Raw genomic sequence first — 19339 nt, 5'->3', positions numbered from 1 at the left:
CCTACGGCAAAGTTACCCTAACTATCAAAGGCCCTCAAAAGCTCGGAAGTATCCCAAACTGGTGGCTGGGTAGGATCCGAGCCCCAATCACTAAGCCAGCCGAGGTCAAACAAATCTCGTAGGATGCCCAATTCATCTATCAGCAGCGATCTACCGTCCTCTTGTGGCACCATGCTACCCCCATTTCCAAGCTGTGTTTCGGCGGTTGGATGCGTTGTAATGTCATCCGCAGTCGCAGATCGCCTTTGGTTCTCAGCGGTCTCGCGCATAGTTTCGTGGGTTAGGGCAATCAGTCGTGAGAGCTTTTCGCATGGCCCCTCTGCTACAGACCACCGCCGTTTAAGGAAGGTCAGGAGCTTCAAGGCGGAGTTTACACGGGATAATGGAACGGTCGCTGGCGTCAGATCCCTCACCGCTGGGTAGGCCCAGAGGCAATACAGAACTGTAATGGCAGCAACAAAGATAGTGTGGGCAGAGAGCCACGACCACTCCATGTTTCTGAAGCGGTGAAGCTCCGTGTTGATCTGGATTATCTTCATTGCGCTACCAAAACAAGACTCTATGGCTGCGAATGTCGGATATGCCAGTTGAGGACTGGGTCGGTAGAGAAGCATGATGCACTGGTGGAATTTGATCTCCAATCGTTGCACGGTAGTTCCAGATAGTGAGCTAGGACCGCACACGGAACGCCCGCGCTGCTGAGTGTGGACTTCAGTTAGGAGATTCTTGCAGGCTTGATCTGTCTCCCGTTGCCAGGAGGATATGTTTGATGGCCAGGGAAAGCGTCGTGGTGAGCGAGAAACGCGGTATATCATGAGCTTGATCTCAGCAGTAATTCGGTCAAATCGTAAGGAGTAAATAAATGCTAGATATGTCGACGGTATCTGCTCGTACGGATGGTGCATCATTTTTGCACTATCCCACCTGATTGCTGCTTCTTCAAGTTCATTACTTGCATCCAGGCCTGGGAATGGCTGATCAATGGCCTCATCTCTGAGGGTCAATGGACGACCGAGAATAGTGGTTAGTGTCCGATCCATTGAATAGGCCGACCAGAAGATGACGCTACGTCTTTGTGCGGCCAGACGGTATGTCGCCGAATTCAACTCTGCTGCATCTAGAGGACAAGGTCAGACATTGGGGCGCTCACATCTCGTTGCGTCAACTCACATCCATTCCGCCGTTGAAGTCCAAGGTCCAGACAGCTTGCAATGATAGTGTGAAGCAGATACCAAGCATTCAGACCCTCTGGACTATAGAAGCTGTGAAGAACCATCAGTAACAAAATTTGCACACCCTCCATGCTGTCCTGAAGGCAGATCTGGGAACTGTGAGTCATGGCAGAGACGAAAAGATCACTGGAATCAAAATTGGACCCTAGGCGTACTTCAAGGAACCGTGCCCCCAGGGAAAGAACAAGGCCCACTTGCGCCGCAGCTAATCGGATCGGAAGCGGATGGTTCCATGTAGAAGATTCATTATACTTCTGAATCTGGCTTAGGAGCTGATAGAGCCCTTGCTGTGAGATGAAAGGATAGAGATATGTGCCCTCAAATTAAGCCTCGGCGTATTGCTGGCATTCGGCCGGAGAGGGTAAAGGGATGGGCGGAATGCTAGATGCATCTGAGCTGAGCGCCCGTCCTGTCCCTGTAGGCGGAAGCACGCGAGGCTGTTTATGCGTGCCTTGGCCTTGAGATAGCGACAGTGGGAGGCCTTGTGATTGCGGTGCGCTTTCATAGATAAGCCGAGCAAAAGAAATACCAGATGATGGTCCTAGGTATTTTGGTTCTGTGTTGTTGGCGAGGGACAGAAGGCCAACTTCATGGGCCAGCGGTTGGTTGCGAGTGATCTGGGTCGAGCCCGGATCGGCTGGTGACTGCACGGCAAGGCTGTGGTGGTCTTCACCCAGGTGAATGCCATGATTCTCGACGACTACAGGGGCCGGTGTTGGACTTGCATTATGCCCATCAAACAACGCATGTTGATCACAGGCGCTTCGGCTATTGTCGGTACTCTCAGCATTATCAGCATTATCGCGTAACGGAAATGGCTCCAGTCTTTCCAGCTCTCGAACACGCCGTTCGAGATAGTATAATCGACTAGCAAATCAATGGATATTAGCAGACAGCATAACACCAGGGAGGAAAGCCACCTTCTGGACACAGCAGACGCAGCTCTCCCTTCCAAACAGTCCACACCAGCTCTCGCGCAATTCGAGCATGCGGGTACGGCGCCATCACAGCGGACTTTTCGCCGTCGGCAGCGGACACAAGCCGAAGGACGCCGTTTATGCCGAGTCGGGGCAGTTGGGGTCCGCGTCTTAGAGGTTGTGTTTGCAGAAGGGCGGACCAGTTCGGTTGGATACGATCGTAGGCTCCGCTGCTCCATCCTGGCATATCTGGCTACAATACAATACAGGGGTCTCGAGACCGAAGAAAAGACGGGCAGTGAGCGGGTATATCGTTGTCAGAGAAGGCAACAAGTTGATCGGGGGGCGGGGAAAGACAGCCTAGTAGTCAATCTCGGCTGGCAGCCGACCCGAGGTGCGCTGCAAAATATATATACGTACTAACTAATATTTAGTTGCGGCATCGGTCCGTTCGCCATTCTAATAATAAGTAGACTCGGAAACGCCAGCTTCGGATAGATCCGATAGACCACGAAGCAGTCTTCAGTTCTCAAACGAAATCCGCTCTGCCGAACTCCCAGCACAGATATTTGCGGGGTGAGAGTGGAGATGCTTTGATCTGAGATCCGGGGAAATCATCAAAATACACTTTAAGAATGGCAACTTGGTGGGACTGCCGGTAGTCGCTGGTGTCTGCAGTTTTCCAATTATGCCTTTCAAGTTTGCTGGCCTTACCCTTCTACAGACAGTGCGTTTGTTACGTAAAGTAATAGGCTCCACTAACATTGACAGTTGTTTTTTCTCGTCAGCATGACAATCGTCAAGGCTAAAGCCGGGCTAACAGTCCCGAAATATGCTTGGTCATTCCCCTGGCTCGTGGCAACCAACTATTCACTTTGGTGTTGACTCGAAGATAGGGACTCTCATATTCATATCATCGAATCCGACAAGTTCCCCCTCAGTCCTGACAGAGGTGCGCGCTGTTGACCGTTTTCAGAACGTAAGCCCAGATCTGACCGACTTGCCCTGCTAGACTACACCCCCAAAGCTGCGACTCGCGAGCAGGCCCTGGCATTTGAACGCCCCGTCGGCATTCAGCATGCCGTCATTGTCTTACCCAGCGTATATGGAACTAATAACAGCGTCCTTATCGACGCCCTACGCTCCACCAACGGTACTTATCGCGGCGTCTGCGTCTTAGACCTCTCGGCGGAAATCGATAACACTACCCTTCAAACATTTCACGACGCCGACGTCCGCGGAATCCGCATTAACTATGGTAACGAAGGGACAGACGCACAGATTACCGCAGATACCATTCGCGCGGCGTCGATCGCGCGAATTCACAACTGGATCCTGCAGTTATGGGTCCCTGTCGCCTCCTTCAAGTCCCTTCACCCTATAATTCCAACCCTGGGGGTACGCGTCGTAGCGGACCACTATGCTCACGCGATGACAGCTTCCCGTACGGGCAATCTACAAAATGCGATCGATCCCTTCAGCATCCCCGGGTTCCGAGATGTGGTGGACCTAATGCGACGAAACCACCTTTTCGTTAAGATCTCGGCGCCGTACCAGAACTCCCGGGACGAGCCGCTGTATGGTGATCTGCGGGTAATCGCGGAGACACTTATGCTGCATGGACCCGACATGGTGGTTTTTGGCAGCGACTGGCCGCATACGGCGAGTAAGGAGGGGAATGGGGCTGGAGGGAGATTGGTTGAGCAGGACTTTAGGGACGTCGACGATCAGGCTATTCTGCAACAGACGCTTGAGTGGGCCGGAACGCAGGCGCAGGTGAGGAGGTTGTTTGTGGATAACCCAAGAAGGTTATGGGGGTGGACCAACACGGAGTCGTGATATGAGACATTGTGGCAGGGGTGGGTTGTGACGGGCACCTGTTGATCAATATTGTATTCCTGCCGCTCGCTAATGCTAGTCTATTTCATTAAGCAGTCCAGGTAATGGAATATCAATGCAGCTCTCGACCGCTGACTTGAGCTATGTGGCAATGAAAGCCGAAGCATGCTTTCCCACTTATTATCGCCGATACCAACGATATCTACTCAAAAGTGGCTCTGTCTTCGTCAATGCAGTAATGCATCATATCCCATAGATGTTACATTCAAGGTGCCATACATTGTTAGTAATATACACCACAGGATCAGCACAAGCATGCTCCAATGTTGGGGATGCTCTATAGTTAGAGGCATGACGGTGATAGTTGCCTCCTCAGCAGAGAGAATCTCCTCAAGCATGACCAGTGGCGATTTCACGAAGGAGGGTCTGGACATGTCGCTGTAGCTGGCCCTTATCATGACACACTTTCACTCCATAGCTACCGCGTCCTCGAACAGGCTTGCCGACGATTGGGTACCGGTCGATATGGTTGATAATTTCACTGATATTTTCAGGACTCACCAGCCTGGACTTTGGTAAGGTGTAGCCTCCAAGCTCCCGTAGTTTATCGTTCAGATATGCCTTGTCATCAAAGCTTTCAACCAGGCCTGGCGGCTGACCCACTACGTAGATCTTAGAGGCTACAGGTGTTAGCCCAGAAATGCGTGGTGCCCTGCTGGGCCGCGCTGTAAATTCCTTCCTCCGTGTCTGGGAACGCCCAGCCTTCATTGGAGGAGACTGGGGCCGAAGGATCTGACTTTATGACCTTCACGCCCTTCTGCCGAAGGGTGTAAGCAATGTCTGCGCCAGAATCCTGATAGCCTGGGAAGGGTTCAGCTATAAGCATGTCTCTGAGGGTACTGAAGGCTTACCACCCGGCTTGCGAGGCTTTGTGACGCCACTGATCACGGGTGGGTCAATAGCCTGGCGAAGAACGGCCACGGTCGGGGTCTTTGTGCTAAAAGCACAGATGGCCTGAATAGACTTTCTGACAGATTTTGAAGCAAACATGGTAGTAGTTTGTTTGAAGAATCAGAAGCTGAAAGGGTTTGATGATGATGGTTATTTTAGGCTGTGGTTGGCCTGCTGGAACTCTCCAGCCGTCGGCTCTTTTCCGCGCCCTGGGAAACTCCGCACTGCTTTTCGGCGAGTCTCGGAAGGTCATTTCTGGTGAGGCTTATGGCTTACGTGGATCAAGACTTGGAAACCTATCAGTTTGGCTAGATCACACGGTTTCTATGTCCAAAGAAAGTCCTTTCTTGCACTTTGATGATCGAACCTGTAGGGGGTTCTGTGCTGACAGTCAATGTCCTTACCAACAACGCCAGGACAAATCATGGAGTAAGCACCAACGTGTGCACTTGCTGGCCTGAGAGGCGAAGCTGTTCAGTGGTTGAGGTTTGGAGAGTCAACAGCTAAGCGAGGGAAGTTATGTCTTTCTCGTCTTCATGTTTTTATAGGGAAATGCACAATTACAAAAGGTGTAATAACCGTCCAATAAGAAGATAAAGTTACTGTATTCTGTCTAGCATGAGTGGAATCCAGATACCGGTTATATGGCGGTAGTAATATCCTCATATATGGGTCTTAACCTCACCCGCAACGCAAGCAAAGCGATGGTACCAGTGTGAATAAGGAGGATTACCCCGGACCCCCATTCAATTTGCAGACTGGGCCTGGATCAGACCAAAATGTTTCGCCATGGTCTCGATACCATTCTAGTGTCATTGTAAGTGCATCATCGAATGAAACTTTCTCTTCCCACCCTAGTTGCCGGAGCTTAGAGTCATCGGTCCAATACATCCGGTCATTGAAGGGCCTATCTGTCACTGTCTCGAGATATTGCTCACACGCATGGCTCGGACCTGCGTGAAACCACCGTAGAATTCGTTTCGCAACGTCAATGACTTTAATCTGCTCCTTTGAGGAGATATTGTAGGTCTCGGATACAAGACCTCGATGGAGAATGAGATCGAAAGCGTTCACGACATCGCCGGCAAAGACAAACCCACGAACTGCGTTTCCCTCACCATGTAAAGTCATACGCTGGGAACGCAGCATTTGCATCGCAAATTTGGGGATGAGTTCTAAGAAAATATACGTCAGGAACCAGCAGCCCTCTATAATGTCATCAGGGAGCTCTTACTCTCGGGGTACTGACAGGGACCGAAAACATTGTTGCAGCGAGTTATTATGATGGGCATATGGAAAGAATACCGATAGGCATTGGCGATCATCTCAGCAGCGGCTTTGCTAGCCGAGTATGGATTGGTCGGGTTCAGCCGATCTTCCTCGGTAAAGGCATAGTCCTGGTTTGGTCGATTTTCTCCGTATACCTCGTCAGTAGATACGTGGATAAACCGTACGACCGTCCCGGCCTGTCGTGCTGCTTCCAGAAGAACATGGGTCCCAGTCACGTTGTTCCGAGTGAAAGAGACGGGGTTAACCAGAGACTGATCCACGTGAGAATTTGCTGCGAAGTGGACAATGGCATCCACTGTAAACTGCTGGAAGACAGCTGTTACCCTGTCGGGGTCGCACAGATCGCCTCCAAAAAAGTGGAAGTTGGGAAGATGCTCGACGGGGTGTATGTTGCACTTGGACGCGCAGTAATCGAGGATATCAAAGCAGAGTACCGTATACCTCGTACCATATACCTGGAGGAGGTGCCGAATGAACCAGCCCCCGCTGAAATGCAGTGTTAATTCACCTATCGATGTCTCTACATCCGAATGATCATCGCCTGGTAATAAACTTACATAAATCCTGCGCCCCCAGTAACCAAGATGGTTTTCACACTTCCCATAGCATCCTCATTATCTGAGCCATTGCTTCCAAGTCCTCGCTGTTGGACAGTCATCGTGCCGCCGAATTTGTGTAATGATTGCACATAAACACTACAAATCTTGCACAGAGGTTGCGATCATCTATGAATGAAATATTAGCTTCAGGATATACAACTATAGCATAATGGGCACTGTTCTCTTTGTTAGGTGGCGGAATCTAACATAATGTTCGCTTTTCTATATTCCAATATTGGAGAGTGAGACACCTTCTTCACCATATCGACGCCTCTGCGCCTTCGAAGTTCAGACACTTGTGGGTGTAGATGTACCTTGTTCCGTAGAGCCCGAAACAGTTCACCGAGTCAAAATTTTTGCGAATGGTGCTGAAATGCCAGCGTTGACGTAGGCTACTGGGGTGTGCCACAAGCGGAGGTCTATCTATCAGCTTGTCTCCCAAGCAAATGACACCATATCGAATAGTTTCGCCATCAGGTCCCCGCAAATGTCATTCGAATTTCAAAAAATGACATGATGTATACCTCGTGTCCCAGGTCTATGCCCGCATGACCAAAGCCGGCCTCAGATTTGCAGTTCTCAATGTCACTTTGTTATTCATGTGTACAGGAAGACAGTAGCCCTGATGTGTCTTCATGCAGTCAACGTAACCTATCCGGCATAATCAATGACACATGTGTGTACAAGAGGCTAGGAACCAGCGGGAACTTCCTAGTCAACCTGACAAGCAGACCATATTCTCCACTGCTACCCCTGTAAATGATGGCCAAGACAGATATATCACTGTTCGACGTTCACTCATCAAAGTCGGTATCTGTGACGATATGCACAAGGATATACATACCAGCGATGCTAGTACTGTCTAGTTAATATTGAAAAACCAAGTATTTCTCCCTCCAAGGAAGCCGCTCCACTTTGCTAAAGATGCCGGCCAGAGATCACCTCTCCCGCATCTATGACGATCAGTTCTGTAACAATAATACCGATATACACAACATAATGCACAGAGGCATCTGTAAGATATCATGTTGTGCTGTACAAAGAGTCTTTTACCCGGGTCCGACAGATGCTTGCATAATGGTAGATCATGGTCAAAGGCTGTCTCAATGTACACGAGAGGTGTTTATGATTACGTGGAGTAAGCCCAGGAATTAGCAAGGCTTAATGTAATAGGGAAATTCCACCAGGAGTTTGTAGATGCTCATGGTAGGCGTTGCTGACCTTCATGGAGCTGCAAGCATGGTCAATGTCCAGCGCCAATTGCTTGAATGGCTCTGGCTCGACAAAGGGAACTCCGACAAGGTTGCGCAAGAAAACAAGATAAAAGCCCATATTCCCTCTCGTCACCATGCCGGTTCTGCCACCAACTGAACTGAGTCATGGCTGAGGTCCAACTTATTGCCACCCTGCGACCGGCCCCGGGAAAGGAGACTGAGGTATGCGCCCCTTACCTCGCGCTTTGTCAGGCATTGCTGATAATCCACTGATATTCGCCGCTATATCAGGTTAGACACCTTCTTTGCGACACGGCCCGTCTTGTGGAGCAGGCAGAACCATCGTGCTTGGCATTCCTTCTAACAGAACATCATCGAGTTGATGGTACCTTAGAGTTCAGAGTCATTGAAAGGCATGTGTCGCACGGGCCTGGTTGAGATCTCTGTAAGATAATCAGTTGACCGGTTACACAGATGGGCCAATATCAATGCCCTTGAGCACCACCATAGTCGTCCCTGGCTCCGCCAGATGTATTCAACATTTTGGGAGAAGCAGCTATTAGACGGTCCAGAGCAGATTGAGATGCTGACAGTTATTGCTGGGTTTGCCGTGCGTTAGAACGGGTCTTCATATTCGAGATACTGAAAACATATCCCTGCAGAGCACGGCTGGATGACTACCAACAATCAAGGGTATATGCTGACTACAAGAATCGTCATTGATGTGGTGTAACTTTTCGGACCCGAATATGTTTTTCCACACAAAATGAACCAAATCTCTTTAGCTGCCAAATAGAATGACTACTTGTGCCACGACATAGGCAGGAAGTGCGGGCGGAGTGTCCTGTTGGAAGTGATCGAACCATTGCCACTGGAACTGCAAGTCTCAATGTCCTCGATATACGGAATGAGCCACAATTACAGACCCGGAAATCTCGCAGTAGTGTGACACACGGTAGTCTAAGTTAATGGTTTGAGAGGACTAACCGACTTCCTTGCTTTTGTTCTGTCCTCCAGTCAATGCCAAGGCACAGCCTGGAGACACAAGAGATGTCAGATTTTACGAACAACACTATAATCACATATTGTGATAAGTTTGCAACTAAAGTGAAGACTCCACGGTATCTTCGGCGCGAGCCATTGTATGACATTGATCTAATTTCCAACTATTGAAGAAGTCGCACAACCATGGGGCCGTACCATCCTTCCTGCTGGAATTTCTGGGATTGATAAGGTGTCCGGGCTTACAAGAGCCTAGGCTCCAGTGACTTAAATATTATATCTCTCGGTGGACATAGACTGTATCCTGCGCCTCAAATGCAGCATATGCGACCGTGTTGCACAGCCTTGCATTCCCGCTCTGTCCCTCCGCAACATGTTGGTGAAGCAGATCCGGTCATCAACCACTTTTGCAGTCATTGTGGTCTGCGTGGCGGTTTTTACTGATATCTTCCTCTATGGACTAGTCGTGCCTGTGCTTCCATTTGCCCTCGCCGAGCGTGTAGGTCTCACTGATGCCGATATTCAGCGTTGGAATTCCATCTTACTTGCCAGCTACGGGGCATCCATCATGCTGGGCTCATGTACGTGCATCCATTGTCAGTAGAACCTCACTGCATGCACATACTTATTGATTTATGGTCACAGTGCTATTCGGTTGGATGGGCGACCGAACTCGTACGAAGCAGCTGCCATTTTTGCTTGGGGTCGGGGTTATGGGGGGTGCTACACTGCTCTTTTCGCTTACCGGCTCATTGACTCTGATCCTTCTCGCTCGAATCCTACAGGGCTGCTCCACTGCCATAGTATTTACCATCGGCTTTAGTCTGATGCTGGACACAGTTGGTGAACAACACATAGGACGTGCCATCGGCTTTACGAGCATGAGTCTCAGCGTTGGCTTATTCGCAGGGCCCATCGTGGGTGGGCTTCTATATGATCTAGCGGGATACTTCGCCGTGTTTGTCCCAGCCTTCGTGCTTGTAGTACTGGAGTTTGTGCTACGGGTGCTTCTCATCACGCCGTCGCATGAGATTGATGTCAAGCAAGACCTCTCCGACGAGGAGGGGCGTCCGCTAATGTCAGACGTGGCAGGTACTCCTGTTACAGGCTCTCCAAGGAAGCCTGCATTGTTATACTTGATATGCATGCCTAGGTTCCTCGTGGCAATGGTGGGAATGTTCATGCTGAACTCGTTCATGACTTCCTTGGAGGCCGTACTGCCCGTGTATCTCCCCGAGGTTTTTCCCTACCGGTCGACAGACATCGCCATTGTATTTTTGTCCAATACCCTTCCTATGATCTGCTCTCCGCTTGGCGGATTTGTGGTGGATCGCTTTGGTCCGTTCTGGCCGGCGATTCTGGGCTTTGCATTAATTACTCCGAGCCTTATGCTGCTCTCGTTGATACTTAAACCGACGGAAGTAATGTCAGTGCTGCTCCGCCTGTTTTTATTCCTTTTCGGTTGTGGGGTATCACTTGCCATGCCTGCAATGATGACAGAAATTACCTTAGCCAAGGACGACATGGAGAAGAGACGTCCAGGGATCTTCGGGGATGAAGGGGCGTCTTCGCAAGCTTACGGTCTAAGTAACGCCGCATTTGCTGCTGGGACACTGGTTGGGCCTCTGTATGCCGGATACATTCGGGAAGCTCTGAGTTGGGCGACCATGGCCATCTCACTAGGAACCTTCAGTGCTTTGATGATGATTCTCGCTATTGCATTCACTCCCATGAAAAGGTCAAGGGGTACGGCGCGCTCCAATTCCCAGATCATCTAGGCAACGGGGTGTTATGTATGAAACTACCTAGAAAAGGCATCTTGCATTATATTCATAGGAAGCCCGATCACATTCTTAGTTCATCTTGGCGGGCATATTTACTGGATACTCCTCCGACTCGACGATCTCTGAAAAGAAAAGCCCATGAGCCCTACGCACTGCATCCAGTATCTCGATGACAGTCAGGCTTTCCGTCCACGGCATGATTGCACTTTCCAGGCGTTCATCTCGGACACAACGGGCGACCTCGTCCGCTTCGAAGCAAAGCCCATGTGCGCCCCCTGGAACTCGATACTCGAACTCTTCCCCTCCACCTGTAATACCAAACTGCTGCACTCGTTTGATGATCCGGTACTTGGACGGACACCAAGGCCGGCCATAGATCTGGATTTCCCCGCTGTCTCCCTGGATTCGTACTACTGGGGTGTGACCATCCGGATCCGCCATGGCGCGTAGGCTGGAACTGGCAGTCGCCTGCACGGATTCAAGCGACGGACTTGTGCCAGGGAAGGTCATAAGAATGGTTGTCGATTCATCCACCCCGGCGCCAAGAAGGGGTGTTATTGCTGATAGGATGCTGCTGGGCTTGGGATCGGGCCTGGGAGCGAGGGTCTGCATGATCCAGTGGACTGGGTATACGCCCACTAAAGTCCAGCCATCGTTAGTATCGCTCCGTGCAGAGAAGCTAAGCATCACGTACAATCTAGTAACGCGCCCCCAGCCAACTCCTTCTTGGTAAGATAGCTGTCCTTCAACTCCTTCAAAAAGTTCGTTCCGATCGAGTTATCAGCAAAGATCCGAATAACGGGCCCAATGGCGCCATTCTGGACTTCTTGCCGAATCTGAGCCGAGATTGGCAGGAAGCGTGTCCACATGGCTTCCATGAGGAAAAGTTTACGCGCGCGAGCGGTCTCGACGAGTCGATGTGCCTGTCTAACCGTCACAGTAAAGGGCTTCTCGCAGAGCACATGCTTTCCGGCCTGCAGCCCGAGCATAGAATTCTGGTAGTGATGGGAATGTGGAGAGGCGACGTAGACGACATCTACGCGGGGGTCCGCCACCAGAGCGTCGTAGCTACCATACGCAATGCAGGACGACGGCGCTCCGACCTTGTTGATGAAGCGGCTGGCGATCTCGGTGGATCGCGAAGATGCCACCGCCACCAATAAATGCGACACATCAGTAACACCTCGTGAGGCGGGATGAATGAGAAGGTCTTTCGCAAATGCTACATAGCGGGTTAGCCGGTGAGAATCATAGCACTACTTGTCAAGTGTAATACTCTCAGCGATGCTTCCTGTGGCTATTAGAAGTCAACAGTCTGATAAACGTATCCGCGGACAAGGCAATGTAAGCAAGACACATACCGATAATGCCCCAACGGAGGCCGAATGGCACGGGCACAGAATGGGAACTCATGTCGATGAATAGGTAGATGGCCGACCTCACTCAACCCCATAACCCAGAGCTGGGCATGAAATCGATAGCTATTCGTGGACAAAAAATAGAACATGTCCATTGAGCACCTATAGCGGGCCAGGTCATCTCAAGTTGGAGAGCCTTTACCTGTGCACCCACCCACATTCAGACCGAGAAGCACTTGTGCAAACACTCCATGGTGTGACAGGCGTTGGACAGGCTGACACACTATCCTGTCACGACAGCCATAAGGGAGGGGTTTGTGTTACATGTCATAATAGCACAAGGATGGATTATATCAGCAAGGGATGACCAGGAATTAAAAATGCGTCTGACAGTGTCCTTCACGACCCACGACTTCAGGAAAACCAACATCTTTCGGCAACCGACGTCCGAGCGTCCGTTGCTTGCGCACATGACAGCTATCAAGCAGCCAAGATGGAGAGGAAGGCGCAAGGGGGGTGTGACTAATCATATATGTTGTAAGAGGATTCCAGATAGCTAATCACCTTCCTTTAATTTCTTGACTCGGATGAAAAGCGTACCAATATTCCTTAGCAAGAGTCAGTTCCTAAGTGTTCGAAAGTTGCCATGCCGGGGGCAAGCATACCCACTTTCCAGCCAACCGTCACCGGCCAGGAACTGGAGGCCATCCAAGAGGTACTCGACAACCGAATTCTGACGGGAAAAGGGAAATACACGGCATTGTGCCAGCGATGGCTTGAATCAAGCATGCCACATGGCAGGGCCTTTGTCTTGAGCTCGTGCACTTCGGCCTTGGAAATTGCGGCCTTCCTAGCCGATCTGCGGCCAGGGGATGAAGTGATTGTACCGAGCTATACGTACGTGTCGACAGTCAATGCGTTTGTTGTCCATGGGGCTCTACCGGTCTTTGTTGATGTGGAAGAGACGACCATGAACATCGATGCGCAGAAGATCGAGAACGTCATCACGCCCCGGACCAAGGCCATTGTGCCGGTGCACTATGCTGGAATCGCCTGCGACATGGACACCATACTGGATATTGCCTATCGTCATGACCTGCTCGTGATTGAGGATGCCGCCATGGCCTGCGGCAGCATGTATCGAGGACGTGCGATGGGAACCATGGGACACCTGGGTTGCATCAGTTTCCAAGAGAAAAAAATATTCACCAGTGGCGGCCAGGGAGGGGCATTACTCGTCAATCAGGACGCACTCGTGGCGCGGGCTGAGATCCTATACGAACACGGCACGAACCGAGCTCAATTTCTACGTGGTGAAGTGGATGTCTATCGTTGGCTAGATGTCGGGATTAATGCAACCCTAAGTGAGATCCAAGCAGCCTTTCTCTACGCCCAGTTTCAAGCCGCACCAGAGATCATTTCACACCGCCGACGTCTCTGGTCTCGCTATCACAAACGCCTGGCCCCTCTGGCCCAGGCGGGCATCATCCGCCTACCCCAGCCGGCTGCGGAGGCGGACCATAACGCAGCCGTCTTCTGGCTTCGGTTGGCTAATGCCTCGGACAGACCTGCTTTCATCGAGCATATGGCGGCCGGACGGATTCAGACACAGGCCCAATTCGTGCCGTTACACTCTTCTCCGTTCGGCAAACAGGTCGGGCGCTTTCACGGCGAAGATCGGGTGACCACACGCGCCGCAGCGGAAATTGTCTTGTTACCACTCTACGCGGAGCTTACGGAAAGGCAACAGGACCTCGTTATTCAACGCGTTTGGGGGTTCTGGCGGGAAGCAACGAACATTCCAACATTTGAAGACCCCCACGATGCTGAGGTAATATGTTCTTAGGCGACATTCTGGGTTTGGAAGTGTAACTAGCACTGTTTTCCTCCCAAGCTTGAAACAGAAGGGGGGCGCTGCTAGCAGCAATGGTGAGCTCAATTCGATTTACCCCTCGCGATGGATATATTTTCCGGATATGTAAAGGACGTCCGAAATTAGATATCGCTGGGATCAGAACCGAGTTGCATTACAAGTAGTAAAACGTGGTCGAGGAAAACCATTCTTGACATTCGGGACGAGTCTGTTATGCACGGAGTCTCCCCTAATCTTGCATTCCATCCAAGCATTCTCAGGAGCGCCCTTTCACCGTGTGGGCGTCTTTACTGGTGGTTCGCGTAACAGTAAATCCCAAGATCCTACAAAACGCCTTCAGCGCATGGCCGAGAATGTACAGCCCCAGACTGATGAAGTTTAACCACACTAGGGCGATAAAGTAGACGACTGCCTGAGGTGGGATCCAACGAAATAGTTGTGTCGGATCAAAGCCGGCCTTTTCCTTGAAGTCATTAATCTCAGCCAGGGCCGTCGTCGTCTGGGGCTGATCGGGCATCGGCTCAGTCTGCCAGTTTTCCGAGAAGTTGGGGTCGTTGTAAATCACGGTCGCCATGACGCCGCCAAAGAAGGTCAGCAGAAGCAGGAGGAGTCCTTTGGTCAGCAGCTCGTACAGCCATGTGCTGCAGAAAGAGATGATAATGAGCGCGCCCCGTCGAGAACCATTGTCTGCTGTTGCAAGGAGATGCGCGATGGTTCTTTCCTCGGTGGGGGCGACAGGCTGAAGGCGGACCAGCAATCGGCAGACGAGGAAGGTGAGCAAGCTGATGGAGGCGGCCTGCGCGGTGAATTTGGATTCGGTATTGAGGACATTAATGGCGGTCAAACTCAACGCAGTGACGGCCCACGAGGATAGAAAGCCAACAGCGAGAAAGGTGGAAATCTGTCCATTGAGGCGGGAGAGGGCAGCCATGGCAAGATAGCAAATAGCACAACTCGTGGTTGGTGTGAAGTTGACCTTTCCCACCCTCTGAAACCGGAGTTTCCGAGTTTTATATCCTACAGGTGATGCTTGGCGAACCAATCTAATAGCTTTGGACCCTTGGGCCATGGATGAGCCGGACAGCGATAGTGTCGACAGGGCCATCGCCCATTCCCGAAAGAGGTGAAGACGAGGCTATTCCAGGCTTAATATGGAAGGCGGACGCTGCTCAAGTGAGACACGCCCCACTGTTCGTCTTTCATCTCCTATCGGAGTGGAAACTCCTTCATCTCCGGATACCTGACGAGTGCTAGGTAGATGTCCAGTGGCAGGCAGACATGGCTGCCTGTCAAGCACGGTTCCAACCTCTCACAGTGAGTGAAAGTCAGCCAGCCAAATCTATTTGGCTCAGAGTTTGCGACGGTGGAGCACCCAGGAACGTCAATAAGAATGAAGTCAGTTATAAGAGCTGAGATAGGAGGATGTACTTTTGCGAAAGGGCACTGATGGAGGACCCGTTGGGCTCTGAGTGATCCTTCCAGGGGCCATTCTGTGTTGAGCCGGGCAGAATCTCCTGTCTATAACAAGTTGGCAGACTGCAACCGCATCAACATGACGTTTGTCTTGAATATTCATGCGCCTACTCTGATCTAGAGAATGCCGGGAAGACATTATATACAATAAAGACGTGTCTCCTTTCCCATTGGAGTTGCCCTTCATTCCCGTTGCAAACTCTTCGCGGGAGTCTCGGATAGACTCCTCGCCAAGACATTTCCCTAGCCCCCAACGAGAGTCTGAAAATCCTGATCAAAGGGACCCATTACTATCAGCATAGATGCTGACTAGGTATTTCAAGGTGGAAAAAATCCAGCAAAGACTGATAAATCCATTATCCTCCTCCATGCGGCTTTTCTCTTCGCGATAAGTCTTTTATGTGTAGGATTCCTACCGGGAATCTACCGAGCATCGGAGAATCCTCGGAAGGCAAAATGGGATTGAACTGAATCGGATTATTCAGTGTGTCTGTCCAGAGAACCGAGAAGCCAGAATCTAGGAACGGACTCGTGCCGGCTGGTTCCCTCGTGGTTGATTCCGTGCACGTTCCATCCACCACGAACCATATCACACAACTTTATAAAATATTCATCTCGCATTGAAGTACATTATCACTGTACCGAATATTCACTGGACACAGTCATCGGTATTTACCCCCGATGACCGGCTGAAGTGGAAATCTTTGACATCTTTTTGGTCCTTCCCACGACAGCCCCCCGATCGATCGATGGGGAGGGGAAATGGCCATCCATGGCCCAATAACTCAGGTTGATCGGTGACGATGACCACAGAGGACCGTCATTGAGCGGGGGTTTGCAGTGGGTTATCTCTGCCGACCAGGGCCAACCAGCGAAGCATTTTGGGGATCAGGCCAGGAACCAAACCCTGTTGCGTGTCTATTCTTTTGCCTCTCAAGCTTTCCGACAAGCCCCAGCAGGATCCACTCATGACGCCAGTCTTTCCATGTCTTCAACGCTCCCCCAATAGTCTGCCCGCACCATCGCAACCCACTGGCCTGTATTTTGTAGATCTGGCGCATCAACTTGGCTCAATGACTGGGGCGGATGCGCTCGCTTACGCCGTCGCTGCAGTCTCTGGTCCAGTCGGAGAAGCGGAGAGGGCGCCAGCATGTCGTCGTCATGGTCCATGCTGCTCCTTCACGGCAGGCATTGTTCTCCTATTCTTTATTGTACCCTACCCCTGTTGCTCACTAGCTGGTTCTTAAACATCCGGAACACCGGCTGGGGATCTGGGTGTCTCTCGTAGCCATTGCTTCCAATTGAGTCGGCCATCCACATCCCGTCAGCAGTAGCAATTTTATCATCCTCCGAGCAAGCATATAGCATCTAATACCGTCACATCATGGATGACGGGGAGCCCAGGCGCCCACGGGCAACGGTATGTTCACACGCATTCCCCTGCAGCTGCACCAGGAGCTGATCGGAGGGTGTTCTCCTCGCCTGAGCAGTCCGATGCGATCTCCCCTCGAGGAGAGAATCCTCCCACCTCACCTTTATCACCCACCCGCGGCCGTCGAGGAACTGCTGGTGACGCCGACTTCGTTTCTCCCACCCGCCGTGTGTCCGGTCGTGATGGCTCCGGGGCTGGAGTTCGTCGACGCAGTTCCGCCGCTTCCCGCCGCAGTGGTGGCAGTGGCATTCCCAGTTTGGCGCCACGCACCACGCTGGCTGAACGAACCCAAGGTCGCTTCACCATGGCTGGTCCCGATGAGACGCCTCAGCTGCGCTTGGCCCATGAACCGTTTGTGCAACCCGGCTACGGCGATCTCAATCCATCCTACGAACAGCCCGCCAACTCCAAACCAGTCTGGGGTTTGGCGAAGCCACTCCCTCGTGTCGTCCGACCGGGCATGGTTCCGACGAAGGAGGAGCTGTTGGAAGCCCGTCAAAACATTCAGCTGCCAGCCGAAAACTCACAGAAGCTGGGGCTGGAGGTCGACCCCAATGACCTGGAGCAAGGCCAAATCGAGAAGTCGGCTGACCCTCGTAAAATGGCGGCCCAGGTGGAAGATGCCCGGATTCAACGCGAGAACAATTTCATGAACAAGATTCTGAGTGGGGATGCCACCACAACGCGACAAGGCTCGCGCCTCTCGCGCACTTCGTCATCGCGCATCCGCCGTCCATCTGCCTGGGATCTCCCGCCGGAGAATCTGTCAACAGTGCCCGAAGGCGAGACGCCGGCTCCCAGTGAGACCCAGGAGGAACCCCCTCAAATGAGTAGTGAGGAGCCCTTGGAGCCCGTGCCGGAGGAGCCCGAGCTGCGCGCTGACGATGGCAAGGACGGCATGATGATGGACGACCTGCCCAACTTGGAGGAGATCGAGGCCGCCTATCCGGAAGACCTGCATCCGCTGGTGCAGGAGCTTGTGGAGGAGGAGGTGCACAACAACCACACCACCTGGTCCGTCATCCGCACCCATCACCGCGAAGCCCTGGCCGAGTCCCTGGGTGTCTTCGTGCAGCTATTCGTCGGCTTTTGCGGCGATCTGGCAGTGACCGTGGCCGACGCCGGTAATCCCAACACCACCGACTGGGTCTGGGGGTTTGCTACCATGATGGCCATCTACGTCTCTGGTGGTGTGTCCGGTGCCCATCTCAATCCAACCATCACCATCATGCTCTGGTTCTACCGTGGCTTCCCCAAGAGCAAGATGCCCGAGTACTTTGCTGCACAGTTTTTGGGGGCCTTCATCGCCGCCCTCGCCGCGTACGGTCTCTACTACCACTCCATCCAACACTATCTCTTGACCAACTCCACCACGGGCATCATCACCAGCTTCGTGACCAGTCAGCGCGAGACCTGGATCGGTCCTGGCACTGCCTTCTTCACCGAATTCTTGGGCACGATGGTGCTGACGGTGGTGGTCCTGGCACTGGGTGACGATCAGAACGCACCCCCGGGAGCAGGTATGAACTCACTGATCGTGGGTCTCATGGTGACCTGCAATACGATGAGCTTTGCCTACCAGACGGGTGCCGCCTTGAATCCGAGTCGAGACTTTGGCCCGCGACTGGCGTTGCTGGCTCTGGGGTACGGCTCGTCGCTGTTCACCAATCCATACTGGTTTTATGGGCCATGGGCCGGATCCCTCGCGGGCTCTTTCCTCGGTGCCTTCCTGTACGATTTCTTCATCTTCACGGGTGGTGAGTCGCCGGTTAACTACCCCTGGGAACGGACACAGCGGGCGATGCGCAAGAGTCGGATGAAGTGGGGGAAGCGGTTGCATCTGTCCCGCCGAGACCGGGGAGAGAAGACTGTGCGTTAAATAACGGTCGCGTAGATACATATGGAGTTTTACATTGCCGGTTGATTCAGTATATTGTCTGAGAAAGCTTTGCAACTTGCGTGAGGGATGGACCATGGTGTATGTAGTTATAGGATACACTCAGAGTGACCGCATAGAGCGATAATGGTTGTACATAAGCATTGATGAATTTGTTTTGATATAATATGGACAGTTGCATTCATCTTATCTTCGGTGTTATTACAGTTGTCAGGATACCAGTAGTACTTTGTGCATGCATCTAGTTGGCAGTTTCTGCTCGCCTGTTTGTTCTATTACGTAGTATTCTACAGTATATATTGTGCCCCTGCGGCCACCCGATCGGTATCCCGAGCCAAATATCGGACCACTTCGGCAATCGACCGGGATGCGGGCGGATTGATAAGGTCTTGTTGACCAGATATTGATTCTTATCTGGCATCAGTTGTTCTTTCATCATCTGTGCCAGCGTGCCTGGTTGAGAGCGACTCCACTGCGA

The 19339-nt window shown here is 51.8% G+C and overlaps 9 protein-coding genes across 9 annotated transcripts; 4 read left to right on the top strand and 5 right to left on the bottom strand.

Moving 5' to 3' along the window:
* Positions 1-17: 17 nt before the first annotated feature.
* BO87DRAFT_441151 (fungal specific transcription factor domain-containing protein) lies at positions 18-2396 on the bottom strand (the record flags this gene model as incomplete). The annotated part of the gene is made up of 4 exons (XM_025627990.1): positions 18-1117; positions 1171-1549; positions 1664-2099; positions 2164-2396. 4 exons carry the CDS (start codon positions 2394-2396, stop codon positions 18-20), a joined length of 2148 nt encoding a protein of 715 aa, XP_025477768.1.
* A 526-nt stretch (positions 2397-2922) lies between these two features.
* On the top strand, positions 2923-3988 carry BO87DRAFT_441148 (amidohydrolase family protein; the record flags this gene model as incomplete). The annotated part of the gene is made up of 3 exons (XM_025627989.1): positions 2923-2988; positions 3046-3101; positions 3162-3988. The coding sequence occupies exons 1-3, from the start codon at positions 2939-2941 to the stop codon at positions 3986-3988; spliced, it is 933 nt and encodes a 310-aa protein (XP_025477767.1). The 5' UTR covers positions 2923-2938.
* Positions 3989-4661: 673 nt separating this feature from the next.
* Positions 4662-5038, bottom strand: BO87DRAFT_388675 (uncharacterized protein; the record flags this gene model as incomplete). The annotated part of the gene is made up of 2 exons (XM_025624869.1): positions 4662-4849; positions 4900-5038. The coding sequence occupies 2 exons, from the start codon at positions 5036-5038 to the stop codon at positions 4662-4664; spliced, it is 327 nt and encodes a 108-aa protein (XP_025477766.1).
* Positions 5039-5668: 630 nt separating this feature from the next.
* On the bottom strand, positions 5669-6887 carry BO87DRAFT_441145 (dTDP-glucose 4,6-dehydratase; the record flags this gene model as incomplete). Its single annotated transcript, XM_025627988.1, has 3 exons — positions 5669-6114; positions 6174-6715; positions 6787-6887. The coding sequence occupies 3 exons, from the start codon at positions 6885-6887 to the stop codon at positions 5669-5671; spliced, it is 1089 nt and encodes a 362-aa protein (XP_025477765.1).
* A 2530-nt stretch (positions 6888-9417) lies between these two features.
* On the top strand, positions 9418-10822 carry BO87DRAFT_388673 (MFS transporter; the record flags this gene model as incomplete). The annotated part of the gene is made up of 2 exons (XM_025624868.1): positions 9418-9625; positions 9690-10822. The coding sequence occupies 2 exons, from the start codon at positions 9418-9420 to the stop codon at positions 10820-10822; spliced, it is 1341 nt and encodes a 446-aa protein (XP_025477764.1).
* Positions 10823-10897: 75 nt separating this feature from the next.
* BO87DRAFT_408473 (Gfo/Idh/MocA family protein) lies at positions 10898-12439 on the bottom strand (the record flags this gene model as incomplete). The annotated part of the gene is made up of 5 exons (XM_025626158.1): positions 10898-11466; positions 11523-12050; positions 12105-12125; positions 12190-12236; positions 12435-12439. The coding sequence occupies 5 exons, from the start codon at positions 12437-12439 to the stop codon at positions 10898-10900; spliced, it is 1170 nt and encodes a 389-aa protein (XP_025477763.1).
* Positions 12440-12847: 408 nt separating this feature from the next.
* Positions 12848-14077, top strand: BO87DRAFT_378537 (PLP-dependent transferase). The gene has a single exon (XM_025623816.1). It carries the CDS (start codon positions 13157-13159, stop codon positions 14030-14032), a length of 876 nt encoding a protein of 291 aa, XP_025477762.1. The 5' UTR covers positions 12848-13156; the 3' UTR covers positions 14033-14077.
* Positions 14078-14315: 238 nt separating this feature from the next.
* Positions 14316-14990, bottom strand: BO87DRAFT_313522 (uncharacterized protein; the record flags this gene model as incomplete). The annotated part of the gene is made up of 1 exon (XM_025619622.1): positions 14316-14990. The coding sequence occupies one exon, from the start codon at positions 14988-14990 to the stop codon at positions 14316-14318; it is 675 nt and encodes a 224-aa protein (XP_025477761.1).
* Positions 14991-16648: 1658 nt separating this feature from the next.
* Positions 16649-18983, top strand: BO87DRAFT_417679 (MIP/aquaporin family protein). The gene is made up of 2 exons (XM_025626829.1): positions 16649-16952; positions 17023-18983. Exons 1-2 carry the CDS (start codon positions 16917-16919, stop codon positions 18841-18843), a joined length of 1857 nt encoding a protein of 618 aa, XP_025477760.1. The 5' UTR covers positions 16649-16916; the 3' UTR covers positions 18844-18983.
* The last annotated feature ends 356 nt before the right edge of the window (positions 18984-19339 follow it).

The sequence above is a fragment of the Aspergillus neoniger genome, assembly GCF_003184625.1.
Source record: "Aspergillus neoniger CBS 115656 unplaced genomic scaffold BO87scaffold_25, whole genome shotgun sequence".
Classification (NCBI taxonomy): Eukaryota; Fungi; Ascomycota; class Eurotiomycetes; order Eurotiales; family Aspergillaceae; genus Aspergillus; species Aspergillus neoniger.
The sequence above is the reverse complement of the archived record's forward strand: the minus strand, read 5'-3'. Positions and strand labels throughout refer to the sequence as shown.